The sequence below is a fragment of the Gymnoscopelus braueri genome, assembly GCF_963280865.1.
Source record: "Gymnoscopelus braueri genome assembly, chromosome: 22".
NCBI lineage: Eukaryota > Metazoa > Chordata > Actinopteri > Myctophiformes > Myctophidae > Gymnoscopelus > Gymnoscopelus braueri.
In genome coordinates, this window is record NC_137624.1 from 9,666,910 (window position 1) to 9,685,846 (window position 18,937).

The following is an 18,937-nucleotide window of genomic DNA, read 5'->3' on the forward strand; positions in this document are numbered from 1 at the left end:
AAAAATAGTGAAAACAGCAGCGATCTAGATCAGCTATTTTTGCTACTGTTCCGCGACACTGTCATATGACAAAGTGTAAAATAAGGCATTAATTTATGGAAAAAAAGATGATGTCGATACAAGGTTTCTGCCCAGCAGCGACAATTTCACACATGCATGCACACCTTCTCGCAAACACTGACATACTGTGGGTGTGGGCGCACGCACACACACACACACCCACCATGAGTAGGTCAACCCAAGCAGCTGAGAAGTTGCCCTTAACCACTTCAACCCCAACACCCGCTATTCTGGAGGGAACAAAAATAGCGGATCTATGAGCCGATCTTATAGATCGGCTATTTTTGAGCCGAAGAGATTTGGTGTAGAGTGAACCAGTGAACCAAGTATGGTTGCAACTCAGGCCTGTTTCACTAAGAACAGAGGTTTTGGTTAAAGGAATCGTTCACCCAAAAAAATCACCTTTTTTCTATCAATTACTAATCCATTAAGCCTTTGATTCATGGAGATTTTTAGTGTGTTTGAAAAAATAATATAAACTTCAGAACAACTCTCACAGTGTAATGGAGGCCTACTGATGGTCCAGGTTTAGAAAGAAAATGTTTAAATACTATCAACTTCAATTAGTCAAATATTGTATACTAGGCCCAGGAATACGACAATAACAAACAAATCTCCATGAATTCAAGGCTTCATGGGGTGAGAAAACAATAAGTCACGTTTTTGGGTGAACTATTCCTTTAAGGGCAAGCTTTGCTAACACAGTGGCAGAAGGTGCATGAAATAGCAAGGAATGTTCTGACTAACTGACACTCCTATAATATACCTATAACCATTATTTTATACTTTAGGCTATTCAAAAATAGCAGATCTACAAGCTCATAGCGCGGCACCGAGTGCCACGCTACGAGCTTGTAGATCTGCTGTTTTTTGGGGAAAATCGTGAAAATGTGTGCATATCTTTGAATGTATATGTTTTTTAAAGAGAACATTTTTCAACTCAAATGTTTGCTTCTGGGGATTCTACAAATGTCTTCTAAATCTTTTTTTTTTTTTTACTTATGTTGCTATAATATCAGTAGTTCTCAAACTTTTTTCATGTCAAGGACCCCCCCATCTCAAAATATTTTGTTCCATATTTAGTTTTGGACCCCCAGAAGCAAAGATTTGAGTTAAAGATTTTTTTTTTCTTCTCCAAAATAGCATATCTACAAGCTCATAGCGCGGCACTCGGTGCCGCACTATGAGCTTGTAGATATGCTATTTTGGACAGCCCAAAGAAATCTAAAATGACACATGCTTTCCGGGTCTTAATGGGTTGAAACAGTCACAGTGAGGACTCAATAGCCAAGGTCTACAATAACCGGTCTCATCAATGTCTTCCTACAGCATGTCCTTCTGTTTGATCAATCACGCTCTTGTTAATAATACTTTTCTTTGGTTAAATATTTATAAAACCCACAGACAGATTTCACTAGCAATCACTTGCAATTGTTTTTCAAAAGCAGTGAAAACAGCAGGTCTACAGTAGATCAGCAATTTTCGCTGCTTTGGTGCAACACTGTTGAAGTACTGTAGGGCTTTGGTTCTCAAAGTGGGGGCCTTGGGGTGGTTCCAGGGGGTCCCCAGCAAAATGTGTTAACACATTGAGTGCCCGAATTATTTCTGGCTATTTCTGGCCAGTACGATTATTTATTTTATTTTTTCAAAGTATAAAAAAAGTGCTTAGGAAGCGAGATACAGCCTTTTTCAGTTATAAGTTAAACAAGGAGTGGATGGAGCTGCAAATCTTCAGATAATGATATCTTGGAACCCTGGAACAAGATATTTGAGATGGGGGGTCTGCGGCCAAATGCATATCATTTTGGGGGTCCTTGACATGAAAAAGTTTGAGAACCACTGCTGTAAGGGCATTCATTTACAAAATAAAACCTAAGAAAGAAATACAGAGATACAAAGTTTCTGCCGGGCAGCAACGATGTAGTTCTTAAAACACAAAAACCCAACTCACCACCAATTATACTTCTCACTTACAAAACAGAGTCCAAGTCTCTCTTATGGCTCAACTTTTTTGCCTTTTCATCCACAAAGACAACCCAAATATTTTCTTTTGTGCCTGTTCCTTAGCAACCGAGGAAATATTTTCCAGTGACGTCGGGGAGAAATGGCGAGAGAATGAAAGAGAGAGGTTTTCTCTTAAATATCAGGAATTGAAAATTGGCTCGAATGAAGTCACACACTTAAGGTTAAAAATTAGATTTTTTTATAGGCTTTCCAAAAGATGTTGGAAGACTTGAGCCCCTGCTTTTAATGGATGACTACAAAGGTCCAAGCTGGTGCTTTTGGGATTAGCCTCATTCGTTTCATTTTTTGCAAAACACGAGCGACAAATTAGGAGGAGCATTATGAGCAAATAAACGTAATTCACCACAGTAACTGGAGGAAAGAATTTCCTTTTGTGGCGACAACATAGTCAATGCTACAAAACAAATAGTTTTTAGTGGAGCGGACCCATGCGTTAACCCATTAAGACCGGGAAAGAATCTGTGTCATTGCTCGATTTCTTTGGCTATTCAAAAATAGCAGATCTATTTGGAGACAAGCTCATAGCGCGGCACCGAGTGCCGTGCTATGAGCTTGTAGATCTGCTATTTCTTTGAAAAATCGTGAAAATGTTTGCAAATCTTTGAATATATATACATTTTTAAAGCGAACATTTTTAACTCTGATCTTTGCTTCTGGGGGATTCTACAAATGTCTTCTAAATCCTGACAGTTTTTTGAAAAAAACGTATGCTGCTATAATATCAGTGGTTCTCAAACTTTTCTCATGTCAAAGGACCACCAAAAATGATATGTATTTGGCCGCAGACCCCCCCCATCTCAAAACATGTTGTTCGCTTTGAAACAATATACATATTCAACGATTTGCAAACATGTTCACGATTTATTTCAAAAAATAGCAGATCTACAAGCTCGTAGCGCGGCACTCGGTGCCGTGCTACAAGCTTGTAGATCTGCTATTTTTGAAGAGCCAAAGAAATTTTAAAATGACACACACGGATGCGTTCCCGGTCTTAATGGGCTAAATATGAAGAACTAGCATTCTCTGGTCTGTCTCTTTTTTTCCCTGTCTGTGACGCAGCCCACATTCCTGTCTTGACGTTGGCTGGGGAGAAGAGTTAAGACTCTAGGCCTGGCACTGTAGTGTCTGACATCAACGTGGAAACAACATTCTCTTTCCCTGAGGTGTGTGTATGTGTGTGTGCGCGCACGCACTGTGGTGGAAGAAATACTCTCATTTTGTACTTAAGTAAAAGCATCAATACCACAATGTAGAAATACTCTGCTACAAATAAAAGTCCGGTATTAAAAATGTACTTGAGTAAAAGTACAAAAGTATTCGCATTAAAATATACTTAAGTATTGAAAGTAAAAGTACTCATTTTGCAGAGTGTCCCATTTCACAAGTTTCCAAATGTATAGGAATGCTTTGAAAATAGCAGATCTGCAAGCTCACAACGCGTCTCATCGCAACGCGTTGTGAGCTTGTAGATCGGCTATTTTCAAATAGCAAAAGTTTTAATAGGGCTGAAGTGGTTAATGTATGTTTTGTACTAATAATCTAAATCTACAAAGTAAACTAGAATAACGTTTTCAAATAATTGTAGTGGAGTAAAAGTACAATATTTGCCTCTGATATGTAGCGGAGTAGAAGTAAAAGTACTGAACACCACTGTGTGTGTGTGTGTGTGTGTGTGTGTGTGTGTGTGTGTGTGTGTGTGTGTGTGTGTGTGCGCGCGCGCTTACCGTCTGTCATTCCTCCTGCGTCGGAAAAGCTTTTTCGTGTGTGCAATCTCAGCCTCGTTAGGTAAGGGTGGAAAGGCCTGTAGAGAGAAAGGAACAGAAACGAGAGCAACACAGTTATTCTTTGTGTGCAACAAGTCAAAAGCTCACGCTTCATTTACACTTCATTGTAACATATCTAACAAGCTCACAACCTGCCTCGATGTGACGTGTCTTGAGCTTGTAGATCGCATACAGCAGTGGTTCTCAAACGTATTTGTGCCAAGGACCCCCAAATTGATATGTATTTGGCCGCGGACCCCCGTCCGCAAATATTTTGTGCCAGGGACTGCCAGAGGAGAGGATTTGTGTTGAAAAATTCTGAATTATTCAAAAAAAAATTAACATTTTTGATATTTTTCAAAGAAATTGCAAAAATAGTAATGTACAAGCTTGCAGCGTGGCAAAAAGTGACACGATGTGAGCTTGTAGCTCTGCTATTTTTGAATAGCCAACATTTAAATGGATAAAGTGGTTCAAACGATTGTGACGCTATATTGACTACTTTTGCTGGGGACCCCCTGCAACACCCACAAGGACCCCTGGGGGTCCCCGAACCACACTTTGAGAACCACCGGCATATAGCACATAATTAGACCTACAGTATTGGATCGGGGCAGGGGGGGAATTCAGTTTTCAGCTTCATCCAGGTGATTGCCGCTCACAGTGGTCAGTGCAGGAGTGGGACGTTAGGGGTTAAGTGTCTTGCCCAGGAACATGGGACCTTCCCGTTTCCCAGGCGTCTTCAACAGGGGCTCCGGGACCCCTAGGGGGTCCTTAGAGTTACTACAGGGGGGCCGCCAAATCTTTGAGTGATTATTTCTTTTTAACACATTCACCGCCATTGACGTAAATCCACGTCAATTAGAAAAGAAATCCACAAGATGGCGCTCTAACGCAACTTAGGAATGATCCCTGGACTCTGATAGAAGGAATGGACGGTTGTGACGTCATCACAAAAAAAAATCACTTCCGTCCACTCTAATGTTAGGAGTTGTAGAAAAACACATCTAGTCGGATTTGTTCTTTTTTTGGGTGAAAACGAGCCATATTCAACGGGCGATAGCAACACAATGGCCGATCGAGGTTAAAAAAACGCGACCCTCCCCCACCCCCAGACACTCTTGGTTTACATCCGTGTACACATTGCGGCTCCCCAAAGATCGTCAATATAAAAAGGTAAAAAACGCTGGCACCAGTGAATGAATGAATTAAATAATACCTGGCAGTGAATGTGTTGAACCACTTGAACCCTAGCATCCCTTTTCTGGGGAGAACTTTAGCCAAAAATAGCCCATTTCCAAGCTCACAACGCCTCGCGCTGCAAGGCGTTGTAGATCGGCTATTTTTGGCAATGAGGTATAGGTGTAGAGAGGAAAAAAGAGCAGACCCAAGTAAAAAAAAAAAGTTTCATCTGAAACCCAATTTTAGACAATATAGAGGAGGGGGTCCCTGCTTCATCTCTCTCTCAGCTAGGGGGTCCTTGGCCTGAAAAACGTGGAAGACCCCTGGCCTAAAGGCTAGAATACAAGCAGGATATTATTCATCCATTAAACATCAAGCCTGTCAATCGAGCAGTCCACGCCTTGTTGTCTCTGTGGTTACCGTACAGCATCATGTTTGTGTAGAAGAGTGCGTGATGGGGAGAGTGTCATGGAGTGAGCGTTACTGTATATGGAGTTACTGTATATGGAGACAACCGACCTACCCAAGTCTGACATCATAGACTGCCCCATATATGGAGACAACCGAAACATCCAAGACTGACATCATAGACCCCATCTTTGGGCATAACTGACATCACTTGCTCCATATACGGATATGACTGACCTCACCATAATCACACTAGAACTGCGGCCAAACGTTTAAAGGAAAAGGGATCCCCAGGCTGGGTTCAGTTACATCAGCGACACTCAAGCGACCTTAACTCTCTCCGGAGTAATAAGCATCGAATCTGTCTTTTATATTAGGACTCCATTGTTTTACAGAGCAAGACTTCATCTGTGGCGTAAAGAATGTTTTGCTGGACTTCGCATCTGTGTGAAGGACTAAATCAACTTCGTTGCGCTGCCGTGGCAGTGGAACATAAAGTGTACTCCTTTGGACGTGTCTTTGCTGACGACACGGAACACTCGGACAAACAGATTCGTGTGATTGTATTCAACACAGTGTCTTTACGCTGGGTGAAGTTGCCCCGAGTGACACCTGGACGAGGAGAACGTCACCTTGAGGCTCCCACCTGGTTCGACGGCTACAAAGCTGTGCCGATAGATCATACCGTCTACATCTGGGGAAATTCCGAGTGCAACATGCTTTATGCGTTTGATGTGGACACCCACGGATGGTCGAAGCCCAGGGTTTCTGGGACGGTTCCAGAGGCGAGGACCGACCACTCAGCCTGTGTCTTGGGGAAGGTCATGTATATCTATGGAGGATACACCCAGACTGGAAAAACTAATGACATGTACAAGTTGGACACCACCACAATGGTCTGGTCTTTAATTAATACCAGAGGAACTCCTTCATCATGTCACACTGCCACCATCATCGGTACAAAGATGTTTGTATTTGGGGGCTGGGGGCAGCAGCGGGAATCCTACAAGAACGTCAGTGTGTTTGACACAGAGACCAACTGCTGGCTGAGCACACCTTCTGAACAGCTTCGCTTCTCGCCGTTCAAGGTACTATTCGCTACGATCAGTCGCGAAGATTATTCAGCCTTTACCTACAATGGAGAGCTGTACATATTTGGTGGCAGCCAAATGTACATAGATGATGGCTGGAAAATGTTTCGGCCCTCCAACGATCTGTGGAGATACAATCCAGGGACCTTCTCCTGGACGTCGGTTGAGCCCAAGGGGAAAAGCCCGTATCATAGGATGTTCTGTTGCATTGTGGGAGATCGTGTCATCCTCCTTAAAGATGATCATGACCTGTACATCCTAGACTTGAGTCCTAGTCTGAAGACGTTATGCAAGCTAGCAGTTATTCAGTACGGCGTTGATCAGGCGGAGCTCCCACACAACATCAGATGGGAACTGGCTGCCATGACTCAGGCCTGCCAACATTAGACTGTGAGAATCAAGGAGTTGGGGGGGACTCCCAAACACGATTATTATAGTTAACTAGTTAACAACTGAACTAAATAAAAGCTACAATAAAAAAATATATATCGATAACTAACTGAAACTGTATTGTGTGTTTACAAAACTAACTAAAACAAACTCAAATTCCATCCTGATTGGCTAAGACTGACATCTTAAGTTTGCACGAGTGGCCCGTTTTGAACAAAAAAATATTGTACAACATTCAGAACATACAGAGCACACTCATATAGGGGAATAAATGACCTATTCAGTCCCGACCTTCAGTGACCTATTCAATCTCAACCTTCCCATATATGGAGATCCCCATACAGTACGTGGATGCGTGAGAGAAATTAGTGTGCACGTGTGTGTTCATTTATTTAACCTTCATTACCAGGCAAAGAAAGATTAACCCATTAAGACCTGAGGCCAATTCTACAAATGCCTTCTAAATCAGTAGTTCTTAAACATTTTCGTAATTGAAAATGATTTATTATTGAAGATCTTTTTTTTTTAAAAGTGCGCCGTGAGCTTGTACATCTGCTATTTTTGAATAGCCAACGCTAAAATCTAAAACGATACAGATGCTTTCCCGGTTTCAATGGGTTAAGAACAAATTTCACGTATTAACAACTGCCGCCTGGCAGAAGGCAAAGCCTCTTGAGGGAGAGGAGGCTACCAGTAAATCAACAGTCACGTTAAAACAATAAAAGCAACACAACATAAAACAATGCAATGTCATAAATTACAGAACACGGTTAAAATGCACACAATAAAACCGAACGCAGAGACGAATAGACGACATAAAACGGTGGCTGACAGTCTGAGGGACAGACAATTTAAGAATGACTTTAAAAGACTTTAAAAGCAGACGTAAAGATGAAAGTGGCCATTTTTAGAGTTTTTTTTGTAGGTCATTCCAGTCTGTGGCTGCAGCAGATTGAAGCAACAGCAAACCTAGCACAGAGAGAAAAAAAGGAGTGTGTCTTTTTGTCAAATAGTAAGCACCCTGATAAAGGATGTGTGCCGCAACATGTAGGTGTACTATTTTTTTTATTCTTCCCATGCATTAGCTATTTCAATAAAGGCTTTTTCAATAAAGGCTTTTTCAATAAAAGCTTTGAAGTTTTTACACAGGAGTGCCTCTGCCTTTCCCTTATAACGCCATTTAACCTAGCGCAGGGTTCGTTTTTGAGACCTTCAACAGAATCAAATGGGCAGATAAAGTACATAATGAGCATTTAACCCATTGAGACCTGAGGCAATTCTTAAAAATGTTTTCTAAATCCTAACAGTGTTTTGAAAAAAAATCTAAAAACAGCAGATCTACAAGCTCATAGGTGCCGCGCTATGAGCTTGTATATCTGCTATTTTTGAATAGCCAGAGAGAGAGAGAGAGAGAGACGCAAGGTGAAGCAGACAACTGGCATCCATCCCAAAAACTCTGGACAGCTCACTGCAATCACACTGACTGAAGGTTGAAGCTGGAGAAGGTTAGCCGAGCCCTGACTGTCAGCTCACTCCAGAGGGAACATCTCAACAACAAGTCTGCAGAGGTTACTACAGCTAACTGGTTCTCAAAGCAGGGGGTCCTTTGGGGGGGGGGGGGGGGGGTTGACCTCTGGGGGGGGGATCCCTAGGGCTGTCACGATTACAAATTTAAGTTGACGATTAATTGTCACTCAAATAATTGCGATTAACGATTTCATTGTGTGTTTGGCGTTGGAACATTGGAGCATATGATTTTTTTTTAAAACAAATCTGGTTTCCTTTTAGGCTTCGTGATCAAAAGTTGCACAGGGCAGATATGACAAATAACTTAACTTGTAGATCTGCTATTTTTGAAAAGTCGAGAACATGCGTGCAAATTAATATATTTACATTATTTTAAAGCGAAAAATTTTAACTCTAATCTTTGCTTCTGGGGGGTTCCTGGAACAACACATTTTGAGATGGGGGTCGGCGGGCCAAATGCACATCATTTTGGGGGGTCCTTGACATGAAAAGGTTTGAGCACCGCTGATATAGAAACATACGTTTTTTTTTCCAGAATACTGTTAGGATTTAGAAGACATTCATAAGAATCAGCCTCAGGCCTTAACGGGTTAAACCGAAAATGGAGGCGGGAGGCAGAGGAGGGGAGAGACAGACAGACAGACAGACAGACAGACAGACAGACAGACAGACAGACAGACAGACAGACAGACGGGTGAAGGTGCAGTTGCATGTTTTGTTAGCATTGTTTTCCTGTAGATTATCAGTAGGCTGTAATTCCGCCTCAAATGGTTATCAGATGACAATCTATGACCGCTACTGTACACGTCTGCACACACAACACGCACAATCTATATCTAGAAATTCCAACGGGAGTGCGACTGCGAAAACATGTCCTGCGCGGAAATCTAGAGTGCATTGTATTCCACATCAGTCTCTCTCTCTCTCAGTGTGTGCAGTGGTGGAAAAAGTACTCAAATTCTTTACTTAAGTAAAAGTATCAATACTGCAATGTAGAAATACTAAGTAAAAGTCCGGAATTCTAAATTTACTTGAGTAAAAGTACAAAGGTATTGGGATCAAAATGTAGTTAAAGTACCGAAAGTAGAAGTACTCATTATGCAGAATGTCCCATTTCAAGTTTTCTTAATGTATACACATCTTTTGAAAATAGCCAAAATATATATATAATGTATGATTAATGTATGTTTAGTAATAATAATCTAAATCTACAAAGTAACTAGTAAACAGTTTTCATATAATTGTAGTGGAGTAAAAGTACAATATTTGCCTCTGAGATGTAGTGGAGTAGAAGTTAAAGTACAGAAAATTGGAAATACTCCAGTAAAGTAAAAGTACCTCAAAATTGTACTTATGTACAGCACTTGAGTAAATGTACTTAAGTGTCTTTCCACCACTGAGTGTGTTTGTGTGTGTGTGTGTGTGTGTGTGTGTGTGTGTGTGTGTGTGTGTGTGTGTGTGTGTGTGTGTGTGTGTGTGTGTGTGTGCGTGCGTGTGACTGTACGTGTGTGTGTGTGTGTGTGTCTGTCTGCGTCTAGAGGAAGCTCACATACCTCACAGTATTCGTGAGGTCAAAGGGCAGTGGGTGGGGCTACCTGGAACACTGACAAACGATAAAGAGAGAACAGACGGCGGGGCGGAAACGCTCGATGCATGGGAGCCACAGGAGGCACACTGGAAGCGGGAGATCCATGGAATGCATTGCAGTCAATGAGAGCCCGCTGGACAAGCTTAACACATTGACTGCCAGAGTTTATTCATAATGTATTCAGCCCTGTGCCAGCAATTTGCGTGTTTTTTAATTTTTTAATTTTGCAATTTTTCATTCAAATAAATTCTCTGATTATGGTGTTAAGCACATACGACAGTTCCACCAGTAGAGAGCAGCAAATCCACACATTGATCACCTCGCTCGCCCCCTCCCAAACAGACCCACGTCATATCCGGTCATTCACAGGATGTTATGTTTTCGACAATCCCTGGTCCGCTGATCGGCCTGAAAACGATGTGATACACTACGACGATGACTGTTAGTCACCCGGACCAAAGAAAATAGAAGTTGAGCTGTCCGTTCGTTTTTTATACCGTGTGAAAAAACGTGTTTTTCCTTATTCTGGCCGAAAATCACCGGAGAAAAACAATGTGACCCGGAAATGAATTTTTTTTTTTACATCCGGCTCAGGGTGAGTGTGACGTAAGTGGAAAACGAAAGTGTTGATGAGAAATAAACACAGCCGTGCGATCACAGATTAAACAATGAAAATTCAAAAGAACGCATCAATGCGTTCTTTTGAATGCTGGCACTCAAGCGATGTATTTGAAAGAACACATCGATGCGATCTTGGCAATCAATGTGTTAAGAACAAACACCGACTCCTCTCAAAGCAACCCACAATAAGTCTAGCCTATAGAGCACCGAAGTCTGACGTAATTTATCCTACCTGGTTCGCGGTTTTCCACCCCCGTTCTGAATCCCCATTGACGTCTTTAATATCGCGTCAAATAAGAACTGTGTTCCAAAAATAAACAAATGATCCCGGCGGTTTGACTCTTATGGATATGAAGCATCAACTGACGGTGAGAAAACGATAATGTTACTTCCGCCGAATTAGTTAAATTTTCACCAGAAACAGACTTATAAGTGACTGACTATCATAAACTATACAGAACCTCCTCCCTGACAATATCGCCGAGACAGTTTGTTTATTTTTGGACCACAATTCTTATATGAGACGATTCTAAGATGACCCAATGTTATTCTCCATAGAGAAATTACTTTACGAACCAGGGGATGAACGAGTGACGTCAGGACTTCTGTACTCTATGCTGTAGTACAAGGGTTCCCAAACGTTTCAGACCCCCCAAAAATAAGCACATTTGAACTGGGGACCCCCCACCCCTGACAAGCACTTGGAATTGTAGGCATTACATTTAGTTTGACTCGGTTCCACAGATACATATTTTGAAAATAGCCGAACTGCGAGGCGTTGTGCGCCGAGCTTGTAGATTCGCTATTTGCAAAGTATTTTTATACATTTGAAAACTTGTGAAATGGGACCTTCTGCATAACGAGTACTTTTACTTTTGGCACTTTAAGTCCATTTTGATACCAATACATTTTGAATTCCCGACTTTTACTTGTAACAGAGTATTTCTACATTGCAGTATTGGAGTACTTTTTCTACCACTGCGCACAGGAGCGCTTGATGAAATCTCAAACGGTACTGTAGCTACAATCCAGCGTGTGGAATGGATATTTCAACTTCTCAAGGACCCCTGAATACCCATGGCCTCTGACTGCGGCTCCCCTATTATATTGCTGAATGGATTTTTAACCACCTGAACACTAGCCTCCCTATTCTGTGGGAAACGTTCGCGTTGTGGAGCTTGTAGATCGTCTATTTTCGACGCTCAGGGAGACGCGCAAACCGAGCATAAATCAGCCGTTAACGTGCCTAGTGGTGTGTGGTCCTCCTAGCATGCGTGTCTCATTTCTTTGACGAAGAGATCAAAAGGCCAGCGCCACGGCAGAGTATCAAAGCCCTCGTACAGAGATGTCTACCTATAGCAGGAGACAGTGCCATGGTAGGATCAAAGAGGCAGAGAGAGAGAGAGAGAGAGAGAGAGAGAGAGAGAGACACTCTGGTAGTCTGTCGTTGCTATGAGGCAGAAACCTAGTATCTCCACATTTCTTCATGCTTTTCATGTTTGTTCGTTTTTTGTAAATGAATGCCCTACTTTGTTTTAGTACAGTGTCATACAAAAGTAGCCAAAATAGCCAATCTACAAGCTCACAACGTTGTGAGCTACTACCGTTTGCTATTTTTAAGAAGACATTTATATTTATATCGATTAGTCACCCCCATGGAGACTTGAATTCATGGATATTGTTTTGTTTTTGTCACATTCCTAAGCCAATCATTTGATGACCAGCGGACCGGTAGGCAGTGGTTCCGGTAGGAGACACAAAGGAGACTCTTTGTGTCTCCTACCGGAACCGCTGCCAAAAAATGCGGAAAAAAAAAACATTTTGGGGGTGAACTATCCCTTAAACTGAAAGTGTGTCTGTGGGTTTTATAGATATTGAACAAATAAAAAGTACTAACAAGAGTTTGTGACTAAATAATAACTATATTGGATCCATTGGAACACATGGTTCTTTTTTCCCCCCATTTCCTGAGAGGACATACAAGGTTTCTACTCGACAGCAACGCAGTGGAAACGTGATCACAGGGCCGTCTCTGGAGCAGCAGGTTGCAGATGATTACAGCTGTGTGTGTGTGTGTGTGTGTGTGTGTGTGTGTGTGTGTGTGTGTGTGTGTGTGTGTGTGTGTGTGTGTGTGTGTGTGTGTGTGTGTGATAGCTGTAAGCGTTCCTGCAATGCTTGTGAATGACAGTGAGAGAAGAGATTGGCCACACTGTGGCTGCTCTATAGTTTATAATACTACACTGACAGTCTGTAGCCTGGTAAACCCTCCCTCCGGAAATCTCATTTCCATTTGATTTCAGGAGTGAGTCTGGCCTGATCCGCCTTTCTGTAATATTGGCTGTGCTGGAGTTGGGCGGGAGTAATACCGTTGACTGACAACCCCTTCAGCCAATGATCATTTTTCCCCTTCAGCCAATCAGCAGTTCACCAGTCTAATGTGACGCAACGAGACTTTTGAGACGATCCATGCCCAAAATGGGTTGCCTTATTCGGATACATGGGTGTCACTGCCCGCCCCTACCGGTTCTCTACATTTTTATTTTTAAATAGGCTTTGTCATGATTAATTGACCACATATATGAAGTTAAACAACTAAATTCTATCCAAACGATATCTTATAAGTAAATTCCGTGCCTCAAAATAGAAGTTAGAGAGCTTTTTGAAGTAAAAAAATTGCGGAGAAAATAGCGCACAAGAAAAAGATGGCTGCCGTTCGTGTTTTGGGCTCACTCGAACTCGCCACCTGATTGGCCAACGTAAGCTGTCAATCACAGAACAATGAGCGACGACGCTGATAGGCGTGGCCGTTTGGCATACACAGCCAATATTGCAGAGAGGCGGTTCATGCCAGACTCACTCCAGGAATCAAATAGAAATGAGATTCCGGAGGGAGGGTTTACCAGGCTAGACAGTCTGCTCATCTCCTCTGTAGGAGAACGTCTGTTATGTTACGTACCGTGTGTACTTATACTGTACTGTACTGTACAGTTAAGTACATTACACTTGTGTACAATATTATAAGTCTTCAGGTTTATTACATACGTATGAGTGATTGTAGAATTGGGTTTTGAGAGTGACTGAGAGTAAAAAAAAAAAAGGTTAATATAAAATGAAATTATATGAAATGTTTTGCTGTTGGGGGCACTAAGTATTCCCATTACTTGCATGATGCCTGGTACAGTTCTTTGTGACTCACAATTGTCACATCGAAAGTGTATATGGACATGATGAGATTTGTTGACTCAACGTCAATTCTGTGAGTTAAATTTGGTGAGGGAAGACTGTCACTTCAGCAAAAGCACTACATTTAGCTGTAATATTACACAGTGTACAATACAGTGACCGGTGGTGGAAAAAGTACTAAATATTTTTACTTAAGTAAAAGTATCAATAATGCAGAAGTGCAGAAGTACTAAAAAGTACAGAATTCAATTGTATTGGTATCAAAATGTACTTTAAGTACCCAAGGTAGAAAGTGCTCATTATGCAGAATGTCTGCCAATGTATAAAATGTCTAAACATTCATTTGAAAATAGCAGATCTACAAGCTTGTAGATCGGCTATTTTCAAAAGGCCGAAATGTATATAGGGCTGAAGTGGGTAATACGTTTTGTAATAATAATCTAAATCGACAAAGTAACTAGTAATTAAAGTTTTCAAATAATTGTAGTGCAGTAAAAGTATAATATTTGCCTCCGAGTAGAAGTAAAAGTACTGAAAATACTCAAGTAAAGTTAAAAAAAACTTGTAGTTGTGACTTTCCAGACATATTGTACTCTATCAAAAACTATTCTGTTTGGTCACCAGACGCAAGTATAATGCATTGGAACGTTTTTATCTATAATAATGATAATAATAATAATGTGTCTCTCTTTCGCCGTCTCTCTCTCTCTCACACTAACTAAACAACTTAAAACTAAAGAGGAAAAGAAAAGCCGTTGCCTAGTAACAGCGGTACAATTATAGCTTTCTCCCAGCAGTATGTGACGCAGTGCAACAGTTTGGAGGATGGATTGGAACTACTTCTGATAGTTGGGCTATTCTTAGCACCGGCTAGTGCGCCTTCAAAACTCCCCAGGAGGATGAACCCTACACCCAACAATGGGTGTAGGGTTCATCCCATTAACCCATTAAGACCGGGAACGCATCTGTGTGTCGTTTTAAGATTTCTTTGTAACTATGTTACAACTTCTGGGGGTCCCTGGAACAAAATATTTTCAGATGGGGGCCAAATATATATAATTCTTGAGAACCACTGATAAAATAGCAACATACGTTTTTAATAAAAAAAAACCCAGAAGCAAAGATTTGAGTCACAAATGTTCGCTTTAAAAATATATATATTCAAAGATTATTTTCCCCAAAAATAGCAGATATACAAGCTCATAGCACGGCACTCGGTGCCACGCTATGAGCTTGTATATCTGCTATTTTTGAATAGCCCAAAGAAATCGAAAAATGACACACAGACGCGTTCCTGGTTTGAATGGGTTAAGACCTGAGGCCGACTCTACAAATGCCTTCTAAATCAATAGTTTGCAGACTTTCAAGATTTTTCTAAATGTTCAAAAATATCAGACTGTATGTCTGCTATGTGTCGGTATGTCTTGTATGTCGGCTTCGCTTCAGTGGTCCCTCTATTACTTTTGTACTTTTACTCAGGTAAATGTTGAACACAGGACTTTCACTTGTAACACGAGTATTTCTACTCTTGAGGTATTGATACTTTTACTTAAGTAAAACACGCACAAGTAACTCCTTCCACCACTGCACAGAGAGCAGAATCCTAAGGAGTTCTAGGGGCTGGAGAGACAAAAGCAGGAAGGGGCCTTTGCGGAAGCAGCTACCGGTCACCTTGACCCCCCTGGACATTGTCCTGCTGCCCGCCGCCGTGACAGGGAGGGGAGATGGATGGACGACGGGGAGAAGAGGTGGGTGGGAGAGAGAGAGAAAGGGGACAGATGAAATATACCGCCTGGGAAGCGGACATGAGGTAGTGAGTACAACATAATAACGACGACGGGAAATAAATCTAGATCATGATGGATCTCCAGATCCACGTGGGAAACGGCCGTGCGGCCTCTTCACGTGGGCCTCCGCTTCGTGGGACCGGCCAGTGACGCCAGTCATCTACAGTATGACATAGTTGATTTATTTTTTTAATGATTTATTTTACAGATTTATATTACTTTGCATTAAATTACATTTCACTTGTAAAAAAATTCTGTTCCATTCTTCCCTTTTATTTTGCATTTACTTAATTATTCTCTTTTTTCTTTTCTCTTATTGACTTTAATTTTGTGATAATACCGCTTTTTATGTCAATGTATTGTACTAAAATGTCCTTTCATTTTCGGTCAATTAGTAAATGGATGGTATGTGTATCCGTTTCAATGTGTATTGAGTACTAGTGTCTGTGGTGTTTTGTAGTCGTTTGTTATGTGTTTTTATGTGAACTTTTTTGAAAAAACTCAATACAAATATTTGAATAATACAGTGTGACACATCTACCACATATGACAACAAATGTGGGCATATTTGCCGCTGATCGGTTCAGTAAGATTCGCTCTGTACGAACAGACAGACAGACCCGCGTATACTGTAGACTGCTAGCTCCCTGCAAGAGCCATACCGGAAAATAAAAAGTGATAAAAGTGGTCGAAAAAAATAATGCAATCAGAGAGGTGAAGAGGTGAGACAGAGACCACTGAACAGCCAGTGGGCGAGATGATGATTAGTGGACAGAGAGGAGGGAGGAAGCAGGTATTAAGCGTGTGACATGGGAGGAGCTACAACGCATACAGTACATAGATCCTATAGGGCAGGTTCCTCATGTGGGAAACCCCAAAAGCCTTAACTCCGCCCCCCCCCCCCCCCCAGACCCGCCTCTTACCAGAGAGTCCTGCTGTGGAGCACGTAGGCTTGGAGACAAAGGGGCCAAACAGTCTGCGCTGTCTGGGCTCCCAGACTCCAGCGTTCTTCCTCTTTTGGTTTGATTTTAACCACTGATCACAAGATGGGATGTTCATTCTTTCCCATCTCGCTCTCATGTTCATTGTTCAACCCCCACTTCCCTCCATCTCGACAGTGCCATATAAACGGTGCATTTACAGTATATCGCGCCTTTTCTCCAAAGTGCTTTACAATTACATTCACACACACACACACACACGCGCGCACACACACACACACACACACCGACGGTGGAGGAAACCTTCCAAAAGGCACCAAACCTGCTCACCCGGAGCTGTTAGGGGTTCAGTGTCCTTGCTCAGGGACACTTCGATACTAACCCCGGGGGGAGGCCAGGGAATCGAACTGAAAATATTTCCCGATAGCTCCTCAGCCCCTACTGTCTTCATTTGAAATGCTGTTAATGAAAATGTAAAAGAGTCTAGTAACGGTGTGGCCTCCCTTTACAATCTTAACTCGTTCAATCCCGGAACGCATACCTTGTCATTTTAGATGTGAGCTATAGCCATTATTTTATACTCTGGCTATTAAAAAATAGCAGATATACAAGGTCGTACCGCGGCACCGAGTGCGGCGCTACGAGCTTGTAGATCTGCTATTTTTGAAGAAACGTGAAAATGTGTGCAAATCTTTGAATATATATATTTTTTTGAAAGCGATTTGTAACTCAAATCTTTGCTTCTGGAGGTCCCTGGAACAAAAGATATATATATATATATATATATTCAAAGATTTGCACACGACTTTTCAAAAATAGCAGATCTACAAGCTTGTATATCTGCTATTTTTGAATAGCCAAAGAAATCAAAAAATGACACAGACGCGTTCCCAGTCTTAAAGGGGTTAAACTGTTGATAGCTGGTTACAATGCATGCAATGTTTGTGAACGAAATCTGCGTCAATCACATTGCAGCGTTCGGTGGTGAAAGCCTCGTTGTACAAGGCAGCCTGCTTGTGTGAAAGTCCTGTGGTGACGGTCTACCTCACCTCGCAGAAGAGCTTCACCAGAACATGCATAGATACTCAACTACGACCCGACGTTCACGCTTTCAATTCATCAGCCATTTCCTGATGTATGTAGACCGTGTCCCATGCACGTCAACATTTTGATGAGACGGGCACAGAGACACGTATAGACTCCAGAATTGGAGCAACATTTGTATACACATAATTCTGAAAATAAAATCTCCGCCAGGAAACCAGTGTTGACTTTGACAGCAAATCTAGATTTTGTTCCATTTCGTCTTTTGAATAAAATTCCATTTAGTTTTAGTCATATTGTAGTCATCTGAAATGTTTACGTTTTTGTCTAGTTTTAGTCGACTAAATATCATAAGATTATAGTCGACTAAAATGTGTTTTTGGGCGGACCTTCTTGGCGTCGTAATGGCCGATTTTACACTTGGTTGCATGCTGAAAATAGCCGATCTACAAGCTCACAACGCGTCGCACTGCGACGCGTTGTGAGCTTGTAGATCTGCTATTTTCAGAGCACGCCACCCGAGCGCAACCAAACATAAAATGAATTGTCTTTTAGTTCTCCTAGATCTCTTCTCCACTAGTCCCTCAATAACATTTTGGTCTAGTTTTTATTTGTTGACGAAATAGTCAATATAATATATCGTCATCGTCAGTGAAAAAAAGGTAGCCGACGAACATTTTTGGTCATAGTTTAAAAAAAAAAGAGCCTGCCGATCCCTGGGGGGAAACGGAGAACGTGATCAAATGCAAGCAGGAACCTACTGAACTGAACTGGCTCCAAAATGACTTCCGCACATCGCGGCCAAGTTGCATAAATAAAGTTACTGGCTGTTGCTCAGGATGTCAGCCGTACAGACGGTCTTAGTCTCTCTCCCTCTCTCTCTCTCTCTCTCTCTCTAACACACAGAGCGGTTGCCATAATACCAGTGGTGGAAAGTAACTAAGTACATGTACTCAAGTACTGTACTTTTAAGTACCATATTGAGGTACTTTTACTTTACTGGAGTATTTAACATTTTATATACTTTTACTTCTACTCCACTACATCTCAGAGGCAAATATAGTACTTTTACTCCACTACAATTATTTGAAAACTTGAGTTACTTTGTAGGTTTTGATTATTATTACAAAACATACATTAACCACTTCAGCCCTATATACATTTCGGGTCATTTGAAAATAGCCGATCTACAAGCTCACAATGCGTCGCGATGCGACACACTGTGAGCTTGTAGATCTGCTATTTTCAAAAGATACATTTTTTGAAAACTTGTGAAATGGGACATTCTGCATAATGAGTACTTTCTAATTTTTGGAACTTTAAGTAT

General features: G+C 41.5%; 1 protein-coding gene across 2 annotated transcripts in view; it reads right to left on the minus strand.

Annotated features, from left to right (window-relative positions):
- ctif (CBP80/20-dependent translation initiation factor) overlaps window positions 1-18,937 on the minus strand; it is a 109,923-nt gene that overhangs the window by 39,570 nt on the left and 51,416 nt on the right. For both annotated transcript variants that reach the window (XM_080419659.1, XM_080419658.1), the window contains exon 8: window positions 3,810-3,886. In XM_080419659.1, the coding sequence (XP_080275785.1) occupies window positions 3,810-3,886 (77 nt within the window). The remainder of the gene's footprint in view (window positions 1-3,809; window positions 3,887-18,937) is intronic.